This window comes from Micromys minutus (assembly GCF_963924665.1).
Source record: "Micromys minutus genome assembly, chromosome: 2".
Lineage (NCBI taxonomy): Eukaryota > Metazoa > Chordata > Mammalia > Rodentia > Muridae > Micromys > Micromys minutus.
The window spans coordinates 60,968,950-60,986,530 of NC_137971.1; the positions used below are offsets into that span (position 1 = coordinate 60,968,950).

At 45.7% G+C, this 17,581-nt stretch overlaps 1 protein-coding gene across 1 annotated transcript in view; it reads left to right on the forward strand.

The window, feature by feature from the left end:
- Positions 1–7,820, forward strand: part of TCERG1L (transcription elongation regulator 1 like) — a gene marked incomplete at both ends in the record, with an annotated part of 171,935 nt that extends 164,115 nt beyond the window's left edge. Inside the window, 3 exons of the mRNA XM_080911783.1 lie at positions 404–493; positions 4,776–4,894; positions 7,664–7,820. Coding sequence (XP_080767909.1) covers positions 404–493; positions 4,776–4,894; positions 7,664–7,820 — 366 coding nt within the window. The remainder of the gene's footprint in view (positions 1–403; positions 494–4,775; positions 4,895–7,663) is intronic.
- Between the last annotated feature and the right edge of the window lie 9,761 nt (positions 7,821–17,581).

Below are 17,581 nucleotides of genomic sequence, written 5' to 3' on the forward strand. Positions count from 1 at the left end.
GCTAAGACCAGCCTATTACCAGGCTTCCTATGCTGCTGTGGCCTGGCCTGAAGGGCTTGGAGAACATCTAGAAGAATCCTCTCAGCATTCCAGAGATGAGGTTGAAATGCTTCCTCCCATTCCTGCAGGCAGTGTGGATCGTGGAAGGGTCCTGGAAGATGCTAGAAGAAGCAATAATGTCGTACATCTAGAAATTAAATTTCCTCATATTTTTTATGTTAATTTTCAGGTGTGTTTGATGTATCCCACATTCTTATACAAGGCACATTCCTGAGTTCACCCTTAATACTGCCTTTATAAACAAAAACAAAAGCAAAGGAACAAAAACCTTGCGGATCATTTCAGCACACCCCAGTCTCAGAAGCGGATGCTAACCGCAGCTCTATTGAATATCTTTCCCCAGGTGTCAGCGTTCTCGACTTGGGAGAAAGAATTGCATAAAATTGTGTTTGACCCACGGTATCTTCTGCTAAACTCTGAGGAACGGAAACAGGTAATGCTGGGGCCAGGTGAGATGGGCAGCCAGAGACAGCCGAAAGCAGGCTAGCTAAGTCTGTTGCCAGTCTGAGAGCTTGCGGGTGAGGTTGGAGGTGCAGGGGAGTCTCATGCCTGGAACTGTTCTGTCCTGCTGTCCGCTTGTGACCCATGCAGGCAATACCTCTAAGATCAAATTGCAAAGCTTGGAGCATCAACCCCATTCCAAATACTGCACTCAGTGAGTTGAAAACACCAGTCCATCTAAAGTGAGATGTCAGAAAAACCAGGAGTGGCCAGAGGCAAGAAAGTAAATAATACTGGTCTGGAAAATAGGTGCCAGAAAAGGTCAGGGATGGGCTGCAGTGGGTGCTGCCAGGCATCTGCTCAGGTTTATTTGTGGAGAAGTTTACAGAGTCAACTCTGCTTTTTCAGGTTATGTTGACAGAGGGATGACTGGGAGGCAGGAGGGTATGCTGTAGGTAGCAGAGGGGGGCGGGGGGGCTGAGGACACCACCCCTTAGTTGGGGGCTGTGGAACAGAACGCAGGTAAGAGCTTCAAGGACAAAGTGCTATAACTGTAGTCACTAGGCTGGCCAGATTCCTCTTGAGGCCCTGTCACCCCCCTGGCTCCCACTTCATGTATGTTCAGACACAAAGCAACTGCAAAAAAAAAAAAAAAAAAAAAAAAAAAAAAAAAAAAAAAAAAAAAAAAAAAAAGGAGGAGCTTCAGAGTCAGCAGAGAGGAGAGGTTGTTCTCAAGGGTCTCCAGAACCTGCTAATGTGTGAGCTGGCATATTCTTATCAAGATCTGGATAACATCAGAGAGTGCAGTTTTCTATTGCGGCCATTGCTAGCTATAAGCAGACACTGAGATGGCACAAATGCAGCACCCAAGTGGTGTCAGCTATCTGGGGACCCTTCATCATTCCTCCTCCTTAACTAAAATCTTTTCCTCTCTCAGGCTGCGTATGGGGCTGGGAAGCACAGGAGTGTCTTGAACTAGTCACCTAGAATCTCTAACTTTGTCTTCCATAAACTTGGAATTGATTCTTTTTGTGGAGTTTATGTGAGGACACTAAGCCCACAATTCAGTGTGCTGAGTTTGGGCTACATGTGTATTCTTCTATACCTAAAAAAAAAAAAAAACTAGAGTTTAATAATTGATACTATTTCACCATTTTGTTGCATTATTAAAAAGCAAAAATTCAATTGTTCTTTGAAGGAATGAAAGCTCATCTACAACATGAGATGCTATGAACTCCTAAGGCAGGCTTGCCTTGGGTGTGAAGAGTCATTAGAAACAGTTAATGTGTTAAGCCATTCTATAAATATATAGGCTGTGCTTTTGCAAATAGTCATTTTTGTTTGGGGTATGTTTTTGCTTTCTTTTTGGTATGTGACCTGTTGTTTTCTGCATGTCATTAGTATGTTTTAGAGACGATTATCATTTTAGAAGAAGCTAAAAGAAAAGCTTTGTTGAGTATGATGTCTTCCAACAACTTAAATTTGGTGCTTCAGTTATATCTCTTAACAGGTCTAGGAGAGCAAGGGCCCAGGTAGGAAGGAACTGGTTCATGGGCCAGACATTACTAATCATCATCCACTTTCTGGTGTCTAGGGGAAGAACCTATTGTACCAGATAAGCCTGGAGAGACTGGGCTGGTCCAGAAACCTAGGTTGGAGGGGGCAGATGCCAGCCTCCAAGGGCTATTGTGATTGTCCTTGGTTGGGTAACACTTGCCTAGGCACATTCTTCTACATCTTGAATCCTCTTACACCAAGAATCCACTGCTTTGTCAAAATTTTTTTTCAGCTGTCCCTGTGAAACCACCAAGGGAAATGTCAGTACTTTCTTAATGTGCTGCAATGGGAAGGGAGCCATCCTCATGGTCTTCATGAACCAGGCCCTCTAGAACCGATGCCCATCCCTGCTGGGTTGTATGACCAGCGGCACAGCAATGCCACGGAAGAAAGGGAAAGGAGTGCCTGGGGCCTCTCTCAGAAAGCACAGTCCAGATTACAAATGGATTGGAGAGCAAGCATCTGACAGACTCTCAGAGTCCTCCTATGGCAGCGTGTTCACAGGGGGAAGCTAAGGCTCATGGTGTGAAGTTATCCAGGCTGCAAAGAAGATGGAGTGAACCTAAACAGAGAGCCAGGCCTGGGGAGCGCTAATCAGTCCAGTTTCTATGGTAACAAGAAGAGTTTCATTTTATGACACCAGAGCCCACAGAAAACGAGATAACGGCCAGTGCTCTCTTTTAAAAAGTCATGCTCCAATTTGGGTAAAACTGGTGTAATTTGTTAGAGGGGAAATATACCTGCTACCTTAAGTTATGGCAGCTTGCATAAAGCAATGTAGAAAAAGGGGAGAGAAAGGGAAATCATTTGATTAGGTAGATAAACGATTCTAGGCAGGGAAGTAGATGGGCATTTCTCATGCTCTGACCCCAATGCTAGCCAGGCTTTCTGCCCACATTTAAAATTAATAGAGCAAAACTTAGCTGATGATGGAGCCCCTCGTTTTTATTTGGCTAACAGGCCTGTATTTGCTTCTTCTCTGTTTGAATTAGAGGACTGCTAGAGAGCACACTTCACCTTGAAGGTAAAATAACCCAATCATATTCTTACTTAAATGTGTGTGCACACGGCCAGAATTTAAGCTGTACTCGTGAATATTTCACTTTAGCGCTGCTGAGACCTCTGGAGGCGAGTACGATTTCCTGTGTAGCATCCTGTAAGAAGTTCACTATTAAAGAATAGGTCAGAGACAAGGGCACGGTATTGGCGTCAGGAAGCTGAAGCAAAGGGATCAAGACTTCTAGGACATCGGGGGCAACATAAATAAGACACGTTCCCCTCTCTTAAAATATCAGAAACAAAACAGAAGATATGAAACAGCAAGACAGTACTTGGGTAGAGATATGCTGCCTTTAAGTGAGCCATCACTTCCCTTTCCCCCATCATCCCCTGGCAGGGCTGCTGGGGACCAGTCAATACCGCTCAGATCTGTGTGGATTGATACAGAGCTGTTATGGACTATACTGGTAAAATAACATGCGGGCTTTTAATTGATGGTTTTGTTTATATTTACATAAATATTTAAACAATCTTCTGTTTATTCTCTAGTGTTCTGGATGCTTGGATAGCATTATGATTAGAACAACTTTGTCCTTCTTCCTTGGCTTTATGGTCTGGAAGTGACAAGTTTTTTAATGTCAGAGCAATGAGTAGCCTCCCTCTGACAAAAGGAGACCATTGAGGCTATGGGTGTAACTCAGTTTACAGAATGCTTGCCTAGAACGCATAAAGTCCTAGATGACACAGTGACAGACACCTGCAATCCTCACACTCAGGAGGTGGAGGCAGGAGGATCAGAAGCTCATGGCAAGTTCAAAGCCAGCCTAGGAGACATGGCATCCTGTCTCAAATAAGGGAAACAAACAAGCAACAGCAGCGAGAGAACATTCTATGGGAAGTAGCAAAGAGAAGTTCATAGTCCTGTGTGGTACCTGGTTTCCAAGAAAAAGCAGCCTGCTCTGGAATGCTGAATTCCGTTTGCACACCAGACAGTATTTTTATGCCCTAGACTGGGAACAGGGTTTGCTATTTGGTTATTCAGAATACACTTTGGGTCAGGTTTCCTTTTTTGTAACTTCTACCCCGATGGTCGGAACAGTCTAGATAGTACTTGACATCCTTGAGAGAGGCCCCTCATGCACCCCAAACCTTCAGCGTCCCACATGTAGAAGTGAGGTTTCCTGGAAACTAGAGTGTGGGACTCGGAGATGCCACAGTCCTCTATGTTTGCAAGTTCATGTCATTTTTAGAGACGTGAAGGCCAATTCCAGAACCACAGAAGTGAGGATAGTAGATTATGCATCTTGTGAATGCTTTGACAATGATGTGAGTACTGGTAGGTTGTGTGTCATGTGAACATCACTCAGAGTTCAAACTGCAGAGGGGAGGCTCAGAGGGAGGGGCGTCTAGCTTCCAGAGCACAACAGAGCTGTCCAAACCCACTCCAAGACTCCGAGCTGGGCTGACTGGGGATTGGCCCAGGAGTGCCGCCTGCATAGAGGAAGTACACTGGGCCTTGTGGGAACTAGGGCTGTGTTTCTTGGAGATCTCAGTTTTGTAAGCAGTATCATAACAGGAGAGCTTCGCTTACAGATTCTATAGTCGTGACAAAGAACCACTTTCCTCAGATGCTGGGCTTCTGTGCTGGCTTTGGCACACAAGGTTTAATTTCTAATATTCAATAGTGTGATGACTTTCTTACCTGCATTTGTTTTAAGATATTTGAGCAGTTTGTCAAGACAAGAATAAAAGAAGAATACAAAGAAAGGAAAAGTAAATTGCTGTTAGCCAAAGAAGAATTCAAGAAACTTCTAGAAGAATCTAAAGTATCACCCAGGTAAGAAGGGAGATATACACCAGATGTTTTCTGGGTCCAGAAATGTGTCATTATTACAGAACTTATTTCATTATATCTAACAACATTTCAAAGACATTGAAATATTTACTGGAAAGACCTGTTGGCAACAGAAGCCCATTGGGAATCTGGTACTTCTCAGTCTGGCAGTCTGATATACTAAGTAAATGCCCCTGAAAATTGCATTTCTGGTACAATGTTCAAAAGGTCAGCAAGCCCTGACTCTACAATCTAATGATTCTTCTGCCTCTGTCTTCTCAGGGGCAAAGTTATAGGAGTGTGCAGGCCTACATCTGGTTTACTATGTAGGACCCAAACACAAGTCTTTATACTTGGTTAGTAAGGCACTTTTAACTGTGGCAGCAGCTCTCCAGCCTATATATTTTTATTTTAAATGGTAACTAGCAATATTACATTTGGAGTGTATATTAGTCATTCCTTTCTATGAAGACTTGGGTTTCCATAGCATGGTCTCTAATGTGTTTGGTTCATAATTGAGTCCACAACTAACACTGGCTGCCTGGTGCTCTGCAATCACTCTTCCTGTTTGGAGGACTTTCTGAATTGGAAAGAGTGTGTGCAGCTTGGACCTCCGGAAGTGCTAAGGAAAGACCAAATGTGTGTCTGGTCATCTGAAAGGGGGGCTTCCAGGCAAAGAGCTGGGCCAGCTCTGACCTGCTCATCTGCCCAGGAGTGGTCATGAGAGGCAGGCATGGATGCAGTGAGGAGGTGGGAGCTGGTTCTGGAACCTTGCTTAAGTTCTGGCCTGGCCTGAGCCAGGGATAAGGTGCTGGAAATCCATGTGTTTTTATGATATCCTCTGAATGGAAGCAATCGTGCTGACCTCACAAAGTGACAGAAGAGACAGCACAAGGTCCTCCCTTGTGACCCTTAAACACATGACCAGCACAAGGCACTCAACAGTGATAGCTGGCACCCTTGCTGTTCATTGGTAGGATGCTAGTGACAAGCCTGAAGCCCCACAGTGTCATGAAGATAGAAGGGGATATAGAATGTACTGAGCAAATTGAAGAAAAAAATCTCACAAACAGCTCACAAATACACACCCATTACACACACTAAGTCACACACATCTCTCATCATATACACATACACCATATCCCACAGCATTCACACACACATACTATATACACTCATATCACACATAACCCACCACATATACATACAGTGATCTCACACACACACACACACACACACACCAGCACACATATTACATACTCATACAAGCCTCATATATATATATATATATATATATATATATATATATATAAACATATATACACATCACTTATTTCTCATTACACACATATACCATGAACCCATATATATACACATACATATATATCAACATATATCACATATACATCCGCAACACACACATCACGAGGACACAGACACATATACTATAACTCCACAACACACATTTACACACACATCACATTCCGTCATGTACCCTCCATATTACATATATCACCCACACAACCTACCACACATACATAGATCCTTCACATACATACACCCCACCACACACATTACATACTCACAAATCCCACAACAAACATACACACATCATACATACCACCACATACACCTTATTACACATATAATCCATTATATACACACATCACACATACATCCCCACTACACACATGCACACACACATAGGCACACATACACACAGACATACAGACACACACACATGCACACATACACACATACACATACACACACATACACACAGGCACTCACACACATGCACACACACACACACACACACACACACACACACACACACTCACACAAGGGCCACAGACCATGAGGGAGAGAAACCAAATAGGCTTAAACACATTCCTATTTAATACTAAATTTCTTCTTCAGCTGTGCTGTAGGTAAATGTTACAGTGTGTTGAAAGGATACAGTGTAACAGGAAACACAGGGACAGTAAAATACTTACTTCAGTAGAACATATTAAAATATTATGAAAACATGCTTGGCATATATTATTTTCATAATTTCAAAGCTGTTTGTAATCTTAAAAGTAGCCAGATCTGCCCTTGGATGTTTCTTCTCTCCTCCCTTTAAATCACCTTGCCCTTCCAAGGTGTGTACAGCTCAATCTTGGGGTAAAATAGTGGACAAAGCTCAGGCTCCTTAGATATTTTCAGCAGTAGCTGGCCTTTGGTATTTTTGGCTGTTGCCCAAGCTGATCCTGGTGATCTGTCTCAAGTTCCTCCTAAGATCACGTGAGAACAGTATCTGGGGCCAGTCTCGTGCTCCTGGACATCCCAGCACACATATCTCTCTGCTTGGATGTGGATACCTGGAGATTCACAGTGAATGCTGGTGCTTTCTTTGTTCATCAGAACATGGTCATAGGTGCATGGCAGTCACTTCAATGACTTCTTGAGCTCCCAGAGCCAGCAGAAAGCCAGATCCATCCATCCACATGGCGGAGGCACATTGGGGTCTCATTCTCCCTCCTCTCCTGTGGTTCTTTAAAAGTGGTCCCAAAAGAGCAGAGGCTTTCACGGATACAGCAGCAGCAGAGATAGGGCTCCCAAGGCCAGAGGTGCATAAGTGAAGTAAGGTCACAGCCCAGCATGACCCAGCCCCTCATAGCCCGTTGTCCTGCAGATGTACCATCCCTGGGAGCTTGCCTGTCATGCTGAGGTAAAACAAGACCCATTCTCTGGGAAGATGTCTCAGAAATGGTTTTCTTTATCTTTCAGGACCACATTTAAAGAGTTTGCGGAAAAGCACGGCCGGGACCAGAGGTTTCGTCTTGTTCAGAAGCGAAAGGACCAGGAGCACTTTTTCAACCAGTTCATACTTATCCTGAAGAAACGGGACAAGGAAAACAGACTCAGGCTCCGGAAGATGAGATGAGTTTGTGCAAATGCAATACAGTGGCAGGCAGCTGAGTGTGTACTTGGGGGGGACTTAGGTGGCAGTGGCCGGCTGCTCTGCCCAGTCCAGGGGGCCAAGGCGCTGGATATTCTCCGAGAATTACTGTTTCATATTGAAGCTCCCTCTTTTGTACATTGTTCCCAGTTTGATGCATTTCTAATTGCCATGAGATGTCGAGTCTTTAAGTGTTTTAATTATGCAAATTACTTGTAATATACACAAATTATAAACCCACTGCAGGTTTGTGGCAAAGCGGCAGCAGGAAATGTGGGTAATCATCTTGAGGTGTTGCCTCCACTCCAAAGGACTATCTAGAACTTCCCCTGAGATTTTTGTGAATCACCCCCTTTTGTGCAGACCTCCCATGGTGTTCCTAGATCAAGGCCCCTTGTTTCCTGAGTAGTAGAAATGGGTCCCATTATTCATCACAGTGACAACCAGACATTTGACACCCATGTGGATCGTTATCACCTGCAGGTGACTAAGAGTGACTGGCTTCTCTGAAGGTGTATCCCTGTCCAGGAGAAGGGAGCCACGCTGGCTGTCAGAAGTCCTTCCTCAGAAGAATTATTTTGTACAAAATCATCATATTACTATTTGAGTTATTTTTATTGTATGCCCAGAGTTTGCATGAGATTTTTCTCATCATCTTTGTATAAAAATTTTAAATTTTTTTTAGCCAATAAATATTTTAAACCAGCATGTTTTCAGACTTAGGCATGCCTCACTATCTTAGACAGCAAAAAATGAGTCAAATAAAGACTTCCAGTTTCAAAAGATTGCAAACAGAGGTAAGTGGGTACCGTGCTGTGTTCGGACACTGGAACAGACCCTGACTCCCTACATCTGCCCACTGGTATGGACTGGGGCACACCCTGGTGAAAATCTCAGAGGACTAGTTTTTGAATTATTGAATGTCAGCTTATTTCTTTCAAGGCTATGGAGTCTTGTCTTCAGAGACAATGCCTTTGTTCTCTGCTGACCACTGACAGTCACCTTGCCTCCTTTTGTGCTCTCCCAGATGTCAGACTGTACTTGGGTGTGGTGGCATCTATACCACTCTCACTTGATGAGCTCTAACACATATACCATTCTACCATTCAAATCTCTCTGCTGGGTGACTCATGGCCCTGCTTATGTTCAGGAGAGTGCGGGATCTACAGCCAAGCTGGCCCTGACCTGGGAGATGAGCTTTCCAGTCAGGCTTTGGAGATGCCGGTGTCAAGTCAGCATGCCACTGAACTGAAACCACCCTGTGACCTGAACCAAACTTTTTAAAGAAAGAATTGTTAATACCACAGGTGTCTGGGGTCATGAGGTCTAGGTCCAGTTACTAATGAATAATGAAATGAAAGATAACCAGAACAGCTATTTCTTATCTGAACAGAGGCCTTTGGCCTTGGCTGCAGTACAACCTTACTAGACAGGGTATAGCCCTGGCTTGGTGAGAGACAGACAAGCCAAGTATGGTCATGCTGGTAAGAACTTGGTAAGATTTCACCCCAGAGCTTAGGAGAACCACTCATGTGTCTCTGTCTCATTGGGAAAACTCTATTCCAGTCAGCCTAGGCAAGGTGTCAGGGAGGGGATGTTGCTGACACTAGGAGGTACTGTCTTCTGAGCCTTTGGGACAGGAACTAGAGAAACAGTGGAGACTTGGGGGGTGGGGGGCTTAGAGGGTGGAGCCTCCAGGTCCCCTACATTTGGACAAAAGCAGTTCTCCTTTCCACATGGGGTGGCATTTGCTAAATGCCAGCAAGAACTCATTTGCCCATCGAGGTTGGTAACTTGAGTACAGAACACTGTACCTGCAGCCCGAATGGAGTTCTTAAAAGTCTCTTACTCACCCAACATAGTGTGGGATGTGCGAAATGTGAGTATGCTCTGTAAAGTGGAAACAGTGGGGGGGCAGGGACGGGTCTGAGCACCTCTGGAAGCGGTCAGTCCACTCACTTCCAGATCCACGCTTGTCCCTTTAATGTGGGTAACTCTCTGCACCCACACCTCTGTTGCAGTTGGACTCCTTGTCATCTGCTGACATCAGGAAAAGCACAAGCTTTGGGCCCCTTCAGTCCTGGATGCCTCCAGGTCTAGCAACAATGGAAACATGGGAGGAGAAGAAAGAGTTGAGGTTGATTGTTATCTCCCTCCCTGGTCATCCTGGGGGCTCCAGGTCAAAGCTCTCTGAGCAACTGTCCCATATGAAGGCTACCATTTCTGCCCTTTCAGTACCTCATCTACTGAGGGCTTTGCCATCCACGATGTTAACTCTGGTTCTATTTCTGTTGTAATCACTGATCCATTGATAACTTCTCAATGGTGCTTGTTTAGAGACTGCATGCTTACTGTCAGGCCTGACCCGTGCCATCACTGCTGATACAAGCACTGCTATTGTCATACACAGCAGAGTAGGTGTCACACAGTCACACACACAGATTGGAGCTACACAGTAGCATCTTAATTGCTGCCAACAGAATGTAGGGAGGGTGATGTGTCCCCAGCCTCAGAGAGGGACACAGCACAAAGTACTCAAAGGTACCTATGACCTGCTAGAAAGCAGCTAGGACCTTCATCTACACATGTGGAAGCTAACATTTTTTGTGCACATAAACATGACTACAATTCTAAGAAACTCAGAAACAGCTCCAATATATTCATGCCCATCTGCGGATCATTGGACACGTATGTGATACTGATGAGTTTAGGCGTAATCAGATATGTGCCTAGGGAGAGAAGGGTGCCCTACAAAGCAACAGGAGTGCTCATATCGGCAACATTAGAATCTTCTGCCTCCAATGAGGGCTGCAGGTGTGGCTAACTGTTTGCCATCTTTAAGGCATTCCAGAAAGACAATGGACTATTGCAGAGGTTCCTCTTACAACTTGCTTTACGTTCTCCAGGTGTCACGATGATTCTAAATGCCAGTAACGTGACAAGGGGTGAGCTTCATAGTCACCTTTCTGTGTTAAATAATAAATAATCATAAATAATACATCCTCTGCCTGAGTCAGTCCATCAGCTGATATTTAATATGCCCAAAGGACAAGTATATTGGAAGGCCAGGCAGTCTTCCTGTTGATGCAACTTCAGAAAGTAGCTGTGGTACTGTCAGGACTACCATCCCAATCTCCATGTGGGCGTGCCTTTGACCAAACTGACCTCCCAAGATATCTGCACTCACTCCTAACCTTACTGCTCTAGCCTAGGTGGCGAATTCCTTACCCACAGTGCCCTTTCTGTGTCCCTTACCCAACAGTTCTCAGCTCTCATTGATGGTGAGAGTTATCCCTTCCCTGACATCCATTCCTGTCTAATGCAGATGCTCCTCAGGGAACTTGCCCCCTGACTCTGATCATTCTGAATGTCTTATGTGACCACCCAGGGAGAGGGGCCTTGGAACTCCTTGGCTTTGGATAGCAGTGGTCAGAAGGGGAGCTTGGGAACCATTGGCAGACATAGCTAGGATAGATTAACCTGGGTGGACTGTTGTCCCCGCAGCCTCTGCCTGGACAGTAATGACTCATTCCTTAAGCCTGGTCTGCCAAGAGTACTGGCTTCATTCAGCATCTGCTGTTCTTTCTTTCAAATATTCTACCATAAACAGATGCATTGAGACAAGAACATTGTTTATTTGTGTTATTTTTAAATCTTTAAGCTTTGCTTTGCTTCTATTTTTTTCCACCATACAATATAGTGTGACCTGGGTCAGAGACTCCAGATAGTTCACAAAATGTCCTAGGAAAATAAACTGGTTCCTTGCTGACCCAGTGGCCTTCACTGCAGATGGTAAGCTGGAGCAGGCAGTCCCAATGACACTGAGCTGGGTGTGGACAATAGCCATGTTGGGGGCCAAAGGATGGGAGTGTCCAAGCTCCTTAGGTGAACAGAATGAAGCAGATACCTTGATGAAATTTTTCAAGTTTGTGTCATATAAAATAATTCTTCTCTACTGAAACTCTGGTTCCCAAGTCTTTGAGTCCTATGAGGGGAGGATTGCCTGGAACTTATCACTGAGGAATGAGTGAGGCCAGGGACAGAAGCATGGAACAGAACAGCTGTGTGTGGAGGACTTGCCAGCCAACTGTAGGTTGATATGTGGGTCATTTATTTATCATTTAATCTGGTGCTTGTGTGGCTGTCAAGGGAAACTTGTGGAGTCCATTCTTTTCCTTCCATCATGTGGGTCCTGGGGAATGAACTAGGTTCTCGGGTTTTATGATAATAGCTGTCACCTGTTGAGCCACCTCACCTGCTGACTCCACATTCTGAGACACAATAGTGAAAACTTGCACTATAAAACATCACCTTGGGGGGGGGGAAATCACCTTGGGGTCATAAAGTAATGTGAGAGCTCTGAAAATACAGGTAAGACAAGGGGCTATGGTCTTCCTGAGGCTATGGGGCTTCTCGGAGAGAACTATGTAGCTTTCCCTCCCTTTCTCTCACTCAGGCTAGCATATATAGACATGAAGTCAGGTATGTTCCCTGTTACTCACCCCCTTAACCCAGGGTGGGGTCTTGACTTGTTACATCGGTAGAAATTGGGAGAGGTCCCACTATCCAGGTCATCTTGGCTTGAGGACACCTCTGTTAGACTCATTGAACTGACTATGAAAAAGAAGCTCCAGCTAGGGGAAGACCATGGGTTATGTTCTAGATAAGCGATATCAGTAGGTGAGCCAACTTTCAGATGACTCAGCTCACCAGCCGGTGAGAGGAGCAGATGACACCCACGGAGCAGACCTCAGTCCACCCAGATCAGGCCCCAGGTGTGAACAAAAGCTATAATCACTGTAAGGTGCCGGATCTCCAGAATATTGACTAGCATCGCTGTGGCTGGCAACTCCTGCTTCAAATGGTGTGATTCTAGGTCCAAAAATGAATTATGTATTAATCAACAGTTGACTGGTGAATGGCTCTCAAGCAGGTATGATGCTTGATGCTCTTGCCCCTTGTCTAAATCACTTCTGTCCACAGTCCTAACAGTGCGTTCCAGACCATGTTCCCTTCATGGGACTCTAAGGCTTTGGAATCAGAGCCCCACATACATCACTTGCTCACCAAACTATTTGACTATTGGTCTTCCAGCTACTACCTTTCTTCCCTATAGTCTCTGAGGGACCACAATCTCCAAGGACCTTGGGTTTCTGAGGACTCCTGGCTGCCCCTCATTTCCTGTGATCCTCCACTCAACCCTGTTTGTATTCTCTGCAGCAATTGGGCCAGGCACCAGCAAAAAGATCTCATGAGTTTTATATAACTCAAAGGCTGTCTGAAAGGTCATCCCAGGGGCACACAGCTGCTCTAGAGCACGCGAAGCACTTCCTGGGAGCATAGAGATGTGAAGCTGGTAAAAGCCATCACTGCCTACTTTTCTCAATGCTGTGATCAAATACCTGACAGAAACACCTTAAGAAAGAAGGAGCTTGCTTGGGAGCACTGCTTGAAGTTGCAGCTTATCATGGCAAGGAAGACATGGTGGCAGGGGCTGGAAGCAGAAGCTCTCTTTATATCTGCAGTCTGCAGTGATGATGCGGAGCAAGGTGTACTTGATCTCAGCTCACTCTATATTTAGTACAGGACCCCGGCCTTTGCAGAGAACCACAGGCAGAGTGAGTTTCTCATTAGACTTTAAATGTGTCTGGAAAGGCCCTAATAGACACTGGGTATGTTTCAATGGTGACTTAAAATCCAGTCTAACAGATCAAGAAGATTAGTCACCATATCCTCTCCTTGTGAGCAAACCCCCTTACTGCAATCTCCTGTGACAGGAGGGACCTTGAGGTGCAATTGGTGGATGGTGAAGAGTACCCTGCTTCTTGGTCGAGATAAGTGAAGCCCTGGAGGACCCTAGGGGACAGCAGAAGCTTCCTAGTCTCACAAGAAATCAGGCCCCTTCACTCTGCCATAAGCACCCCCTCCATAAAGTGGCTTCGGCCATGCCCCAAGACCCTGCTCTGCAGGTGAGGACATTGCCACAGGTCATGTATGCTCCAGGCAGAAGCAGGACCACTCCCAAATATGTAGACAAGGTATTCCCAAGCCCTTAGGCCAAGCCAATAGGAAGCACTTGTCAGACTCTGAACCATCCCAAAAACTGTATATAGGGGGATTGTACAAAAGTAAAGGTGTGCAAGAATAATTCCACCGTCTGAAAGCTTCTTTTGTAAGAGCTGTTAAGACTGCCATTTGGGAAGTGATTTCCTCTCCTGAAGCTTCTTGCACCACATGCTGGAGCCTCCCACTGGCTCAGTTCAGCCTGGCATCTCAAGGCAGAAGCGGAAACAGTGTCAGGCCAGACCCAGCAGCTGAAGCAGCAAAAATGTTTTCCCACTTCCCTGTCTGATGCTACCCCCCTTCGCCTGAACCAAAGTGCTTAGCCAGACCCAGCAACAGAGGCTACAGAAGCCACTCACATCCCTGACCAGAGATCTCTGTGTGGGGTTTACAGCACCCATCCGGGCCCAAAGTCCCACAGGACCTAAGAGCCCTCTGGGGCTCTTTGAACAAGGTATCAACTCACTGCTAAGGGCTCTACCTTCCCATGATATATTCCTCTACCCCACCACTGTGAGGGGCAGATTTACATATGAACTTGGGAGAGGCAGAAGTTTAGACCAAAGCAAAAGTCACTATCTATTTGCAGCGAGTATCATAGAAAGACCAACATCTGAGGTGGGTGGGTGTGGCACAGAGTTGTGCTATGTGACAGGAGTCACAGTGCTTTCCTGAATGACTGAATGAGTGGATTCTCTAGCAGCATGAAACACCAGCTAGAAACATACACATACGTCCTTTCTTGCTCTGACAAACCTCGGAGGTGCAGGAGGGAGGGTATTTGTGAGGTAACAAATCCACTGTTCATCTGACACCTAGGCTCTTGTTTTCTGAGACAGCCTATTCAGGCTACATGCTAGCTTGCAATGCTGGTGACACGTTTCTCAAATGATGAATTACTTCCATCCTGGTCACCTCATCCAACGCTCTCACCCTGCTATGACCTCGGTCTGCAAACCACAAATGAAAACAGCTGCTGTCCTGCTCCAGAGGCGTCAGTCCTCCACACATAAAAGTTTGTAATCAAATGACTTTGCCAACTCATTGCTGTCAAAACCTCCAGCAGACAATTTGCTCTGGGCGCTGATGGGATAACCCACAAACAGAGATTGCGTTGAAATGGAATGCTCTTGTGAGTGAGCAGCAGAGTAACAGCTTCATCTGCCTTCTGCCGAGCCCTCAAGGCATGCTCAGGCACACTGCCATGAGGCACCTACAGCACTTCATCCTGGCTCTCCTAGCTCAGCTCTTTGAAGGCCAACTGCAACCCTGGGAATCTTAACTCTGGGATTTGAAGGATGCTTGGGAGAGTTAGAAAGGGTGTCAAAGTTTCTACACCAGCATACTGAGCATAAACCATAAAGATGTCATGTTCTGCACAGCTCTTACAGGCCTTGGCATGGCTTAGGAAAACCGAACAGTCTCAAAAATAGCAAGAGGGTCTCATGAGTACAGGTTAGACCTTGGTGTCTAGTTCTCTGGATGTTGACTGCTCTTGACTTAGGGGACAAGATTCCTTCTTTGTGCATCCCATGGCCACCAGATCTCACTGTGTACATTCTGAATACCTTTCTGTAGCCTTTCCCCCATGAGCCCAGCACCCTCCAGAAGCTTTGTGTCAGCAGGCCTGTGCTTAGGCAGCTCTCATGCCTCCCACAGGTAAGCTAGAATTTATAAGGGTTTGTCATCCCCTATGCCTGCCACATTCCACCTGATTGTCCATGAAGGACCCTGCCTTGGGAATTCTTGCAGTCTTCATAAAGTCCCCAAATACTGAGGTGACAGAACTTGTGGGAAGATCTTAATTGCAGGATTTAGAGGCCACCTGGCAGAACTTAGCCAATCTGAAGACAGGTGGTGGCCAGATGACTTTGGGAGAGGGGGCCTTGCCATTTGCTGCTTTTATACTTTTAGCATAGTTGGAATGGGAAGGAAAATAGACTGTCATCTGTGGCCAGAGTTTTCTAGTGTATGGCAAACACTTTTGCGCCCACTTCATCTTCTCTCTCAGGGCCAGATCCTCATTCTCAATTCCATAGTCTTCTAGACCTTGACTAGATCTCAGCCCCATGCTGGCTCCTTCTGTGGCAGGGATAGGTAACAGGCACGTACATTCTCTTAAGGGTCAAATGGAAGATGCCCACCTATAGGTACTCTGTAGGCCTGCCAGGCTAGAGGACACTTTGGGAAGCTTCTAGATTAAGAAGAGGCTTCACCCTGGCCTTGCTTGTTCAATATCTCACCTTATACACAAATCCCTTCCCCTCTGTCTTAATAGTCTCTTCCCTTGACATTTCCCAGCCTCCTGCGCAGAGAATTAGGAACCAAGGCTCTGGTTTGTCCTTGAGTTCAGCAGCCTCCCGGGCAACACTTCAGACCCAGTGTGTTACACACAAAGCCACTTGTCATTGCTGAGGCTTCAGATGTGAGACTGCTCATCAATAGCCATTCCTACAGCACAGCCACCTACATAAGCCCATGCCTCCTCCCCACTGCCAAAAGCTAATGTAGTCCAGACCACAGAACTGTTTTGTTTTTTTTTTCTTAGAAAATTCTTCTGGTCTCTAATTTTTACTCTGTGTTTCTGTGGCTTTTTCTGAACTGCTGCATGGCCAGGGAAGTGTGTGTGTGTGTGTGTGTGTGACTTTCTGTGTTTCTGTGCATGTGCCTGTGGGTGTGTGTGCCTCTCTCTCTTTCTCTCTCTCTCTCTCTCTCTCTCTCTCTCTCTCTCTCTCTCTCTCTCTCTCTCTCTCTGTCTCTCTCTACCTCTCTCTATGTGTGTGTGTGTGTGTGTGCCACAGGTTCCAGAAGCTCACTGGACACAGGTCCAGAGGCCACCCTACACTGATACTTCCATCTGCTGCTACATCCTGTCTCTCTTTGCCATAACCACCAGTCTACTGGCACCCAATCATCCTAATAAATCAGTGTGGCCAGAGAATATGGAGAAAAAGAGAGGCGTCAAGATAACTATTTTAAAGTCTGTGGACAGAGAAAGCTCTTCAGCACCTGGGCTTCCTACAACAAATAGAGCGTGCTTGAGAAGTTTGTGGCACACAAACATGGGAGGGTGGTGCTATGTAAATGTCCTATTAGTCATGGGCCTTGTGGTCCAGCACTGTAGGTCTTTCCCCCATCTCATTAGTCTACTCTTGCTCTTGGGAATGCTCTCCACTTCCCAATAGATGTTCTCGATTTCTAACCACATTTCTCATGTCTAATCCTTGTTCTGAGACAGGAAACCACAGGTACTTCTGCAGGGTTCTCCAGACTCCATTCCACTCCCACAACACCAAGACTGTGTAAGGTAGTGATGGAGTTAAAGGTTGAAGTGTCCCTTTCAGGGGCGAAGACGTTTTGGATGCAGTGTTTCATTCTAGAAGGGCACACTCTGCTGCCAAATTCTTAAAGATGTCTTTTTGCACTGTGAAGTCTCAGGTGTAACTCTGATCCTCCAAGGCATGGTGGCAGTTCCTGAAGATGACGATGTCTTAAACAATCCAGCAGTGTGCTGGAGGGCAAAACTTTCTCCATTAAAGCTAAAACTGGTATATGGTAGGTGAGTGTGTGAATGTGTGTGAGTGTGTGTGTGTGTGTGTGTGTACATGTGTGTGTGTGTATATATGTGACAGCTCAAGGTTCCAGAAATCTCTCTCCTCCTTGCACCTCTCAGACTGTAGCAC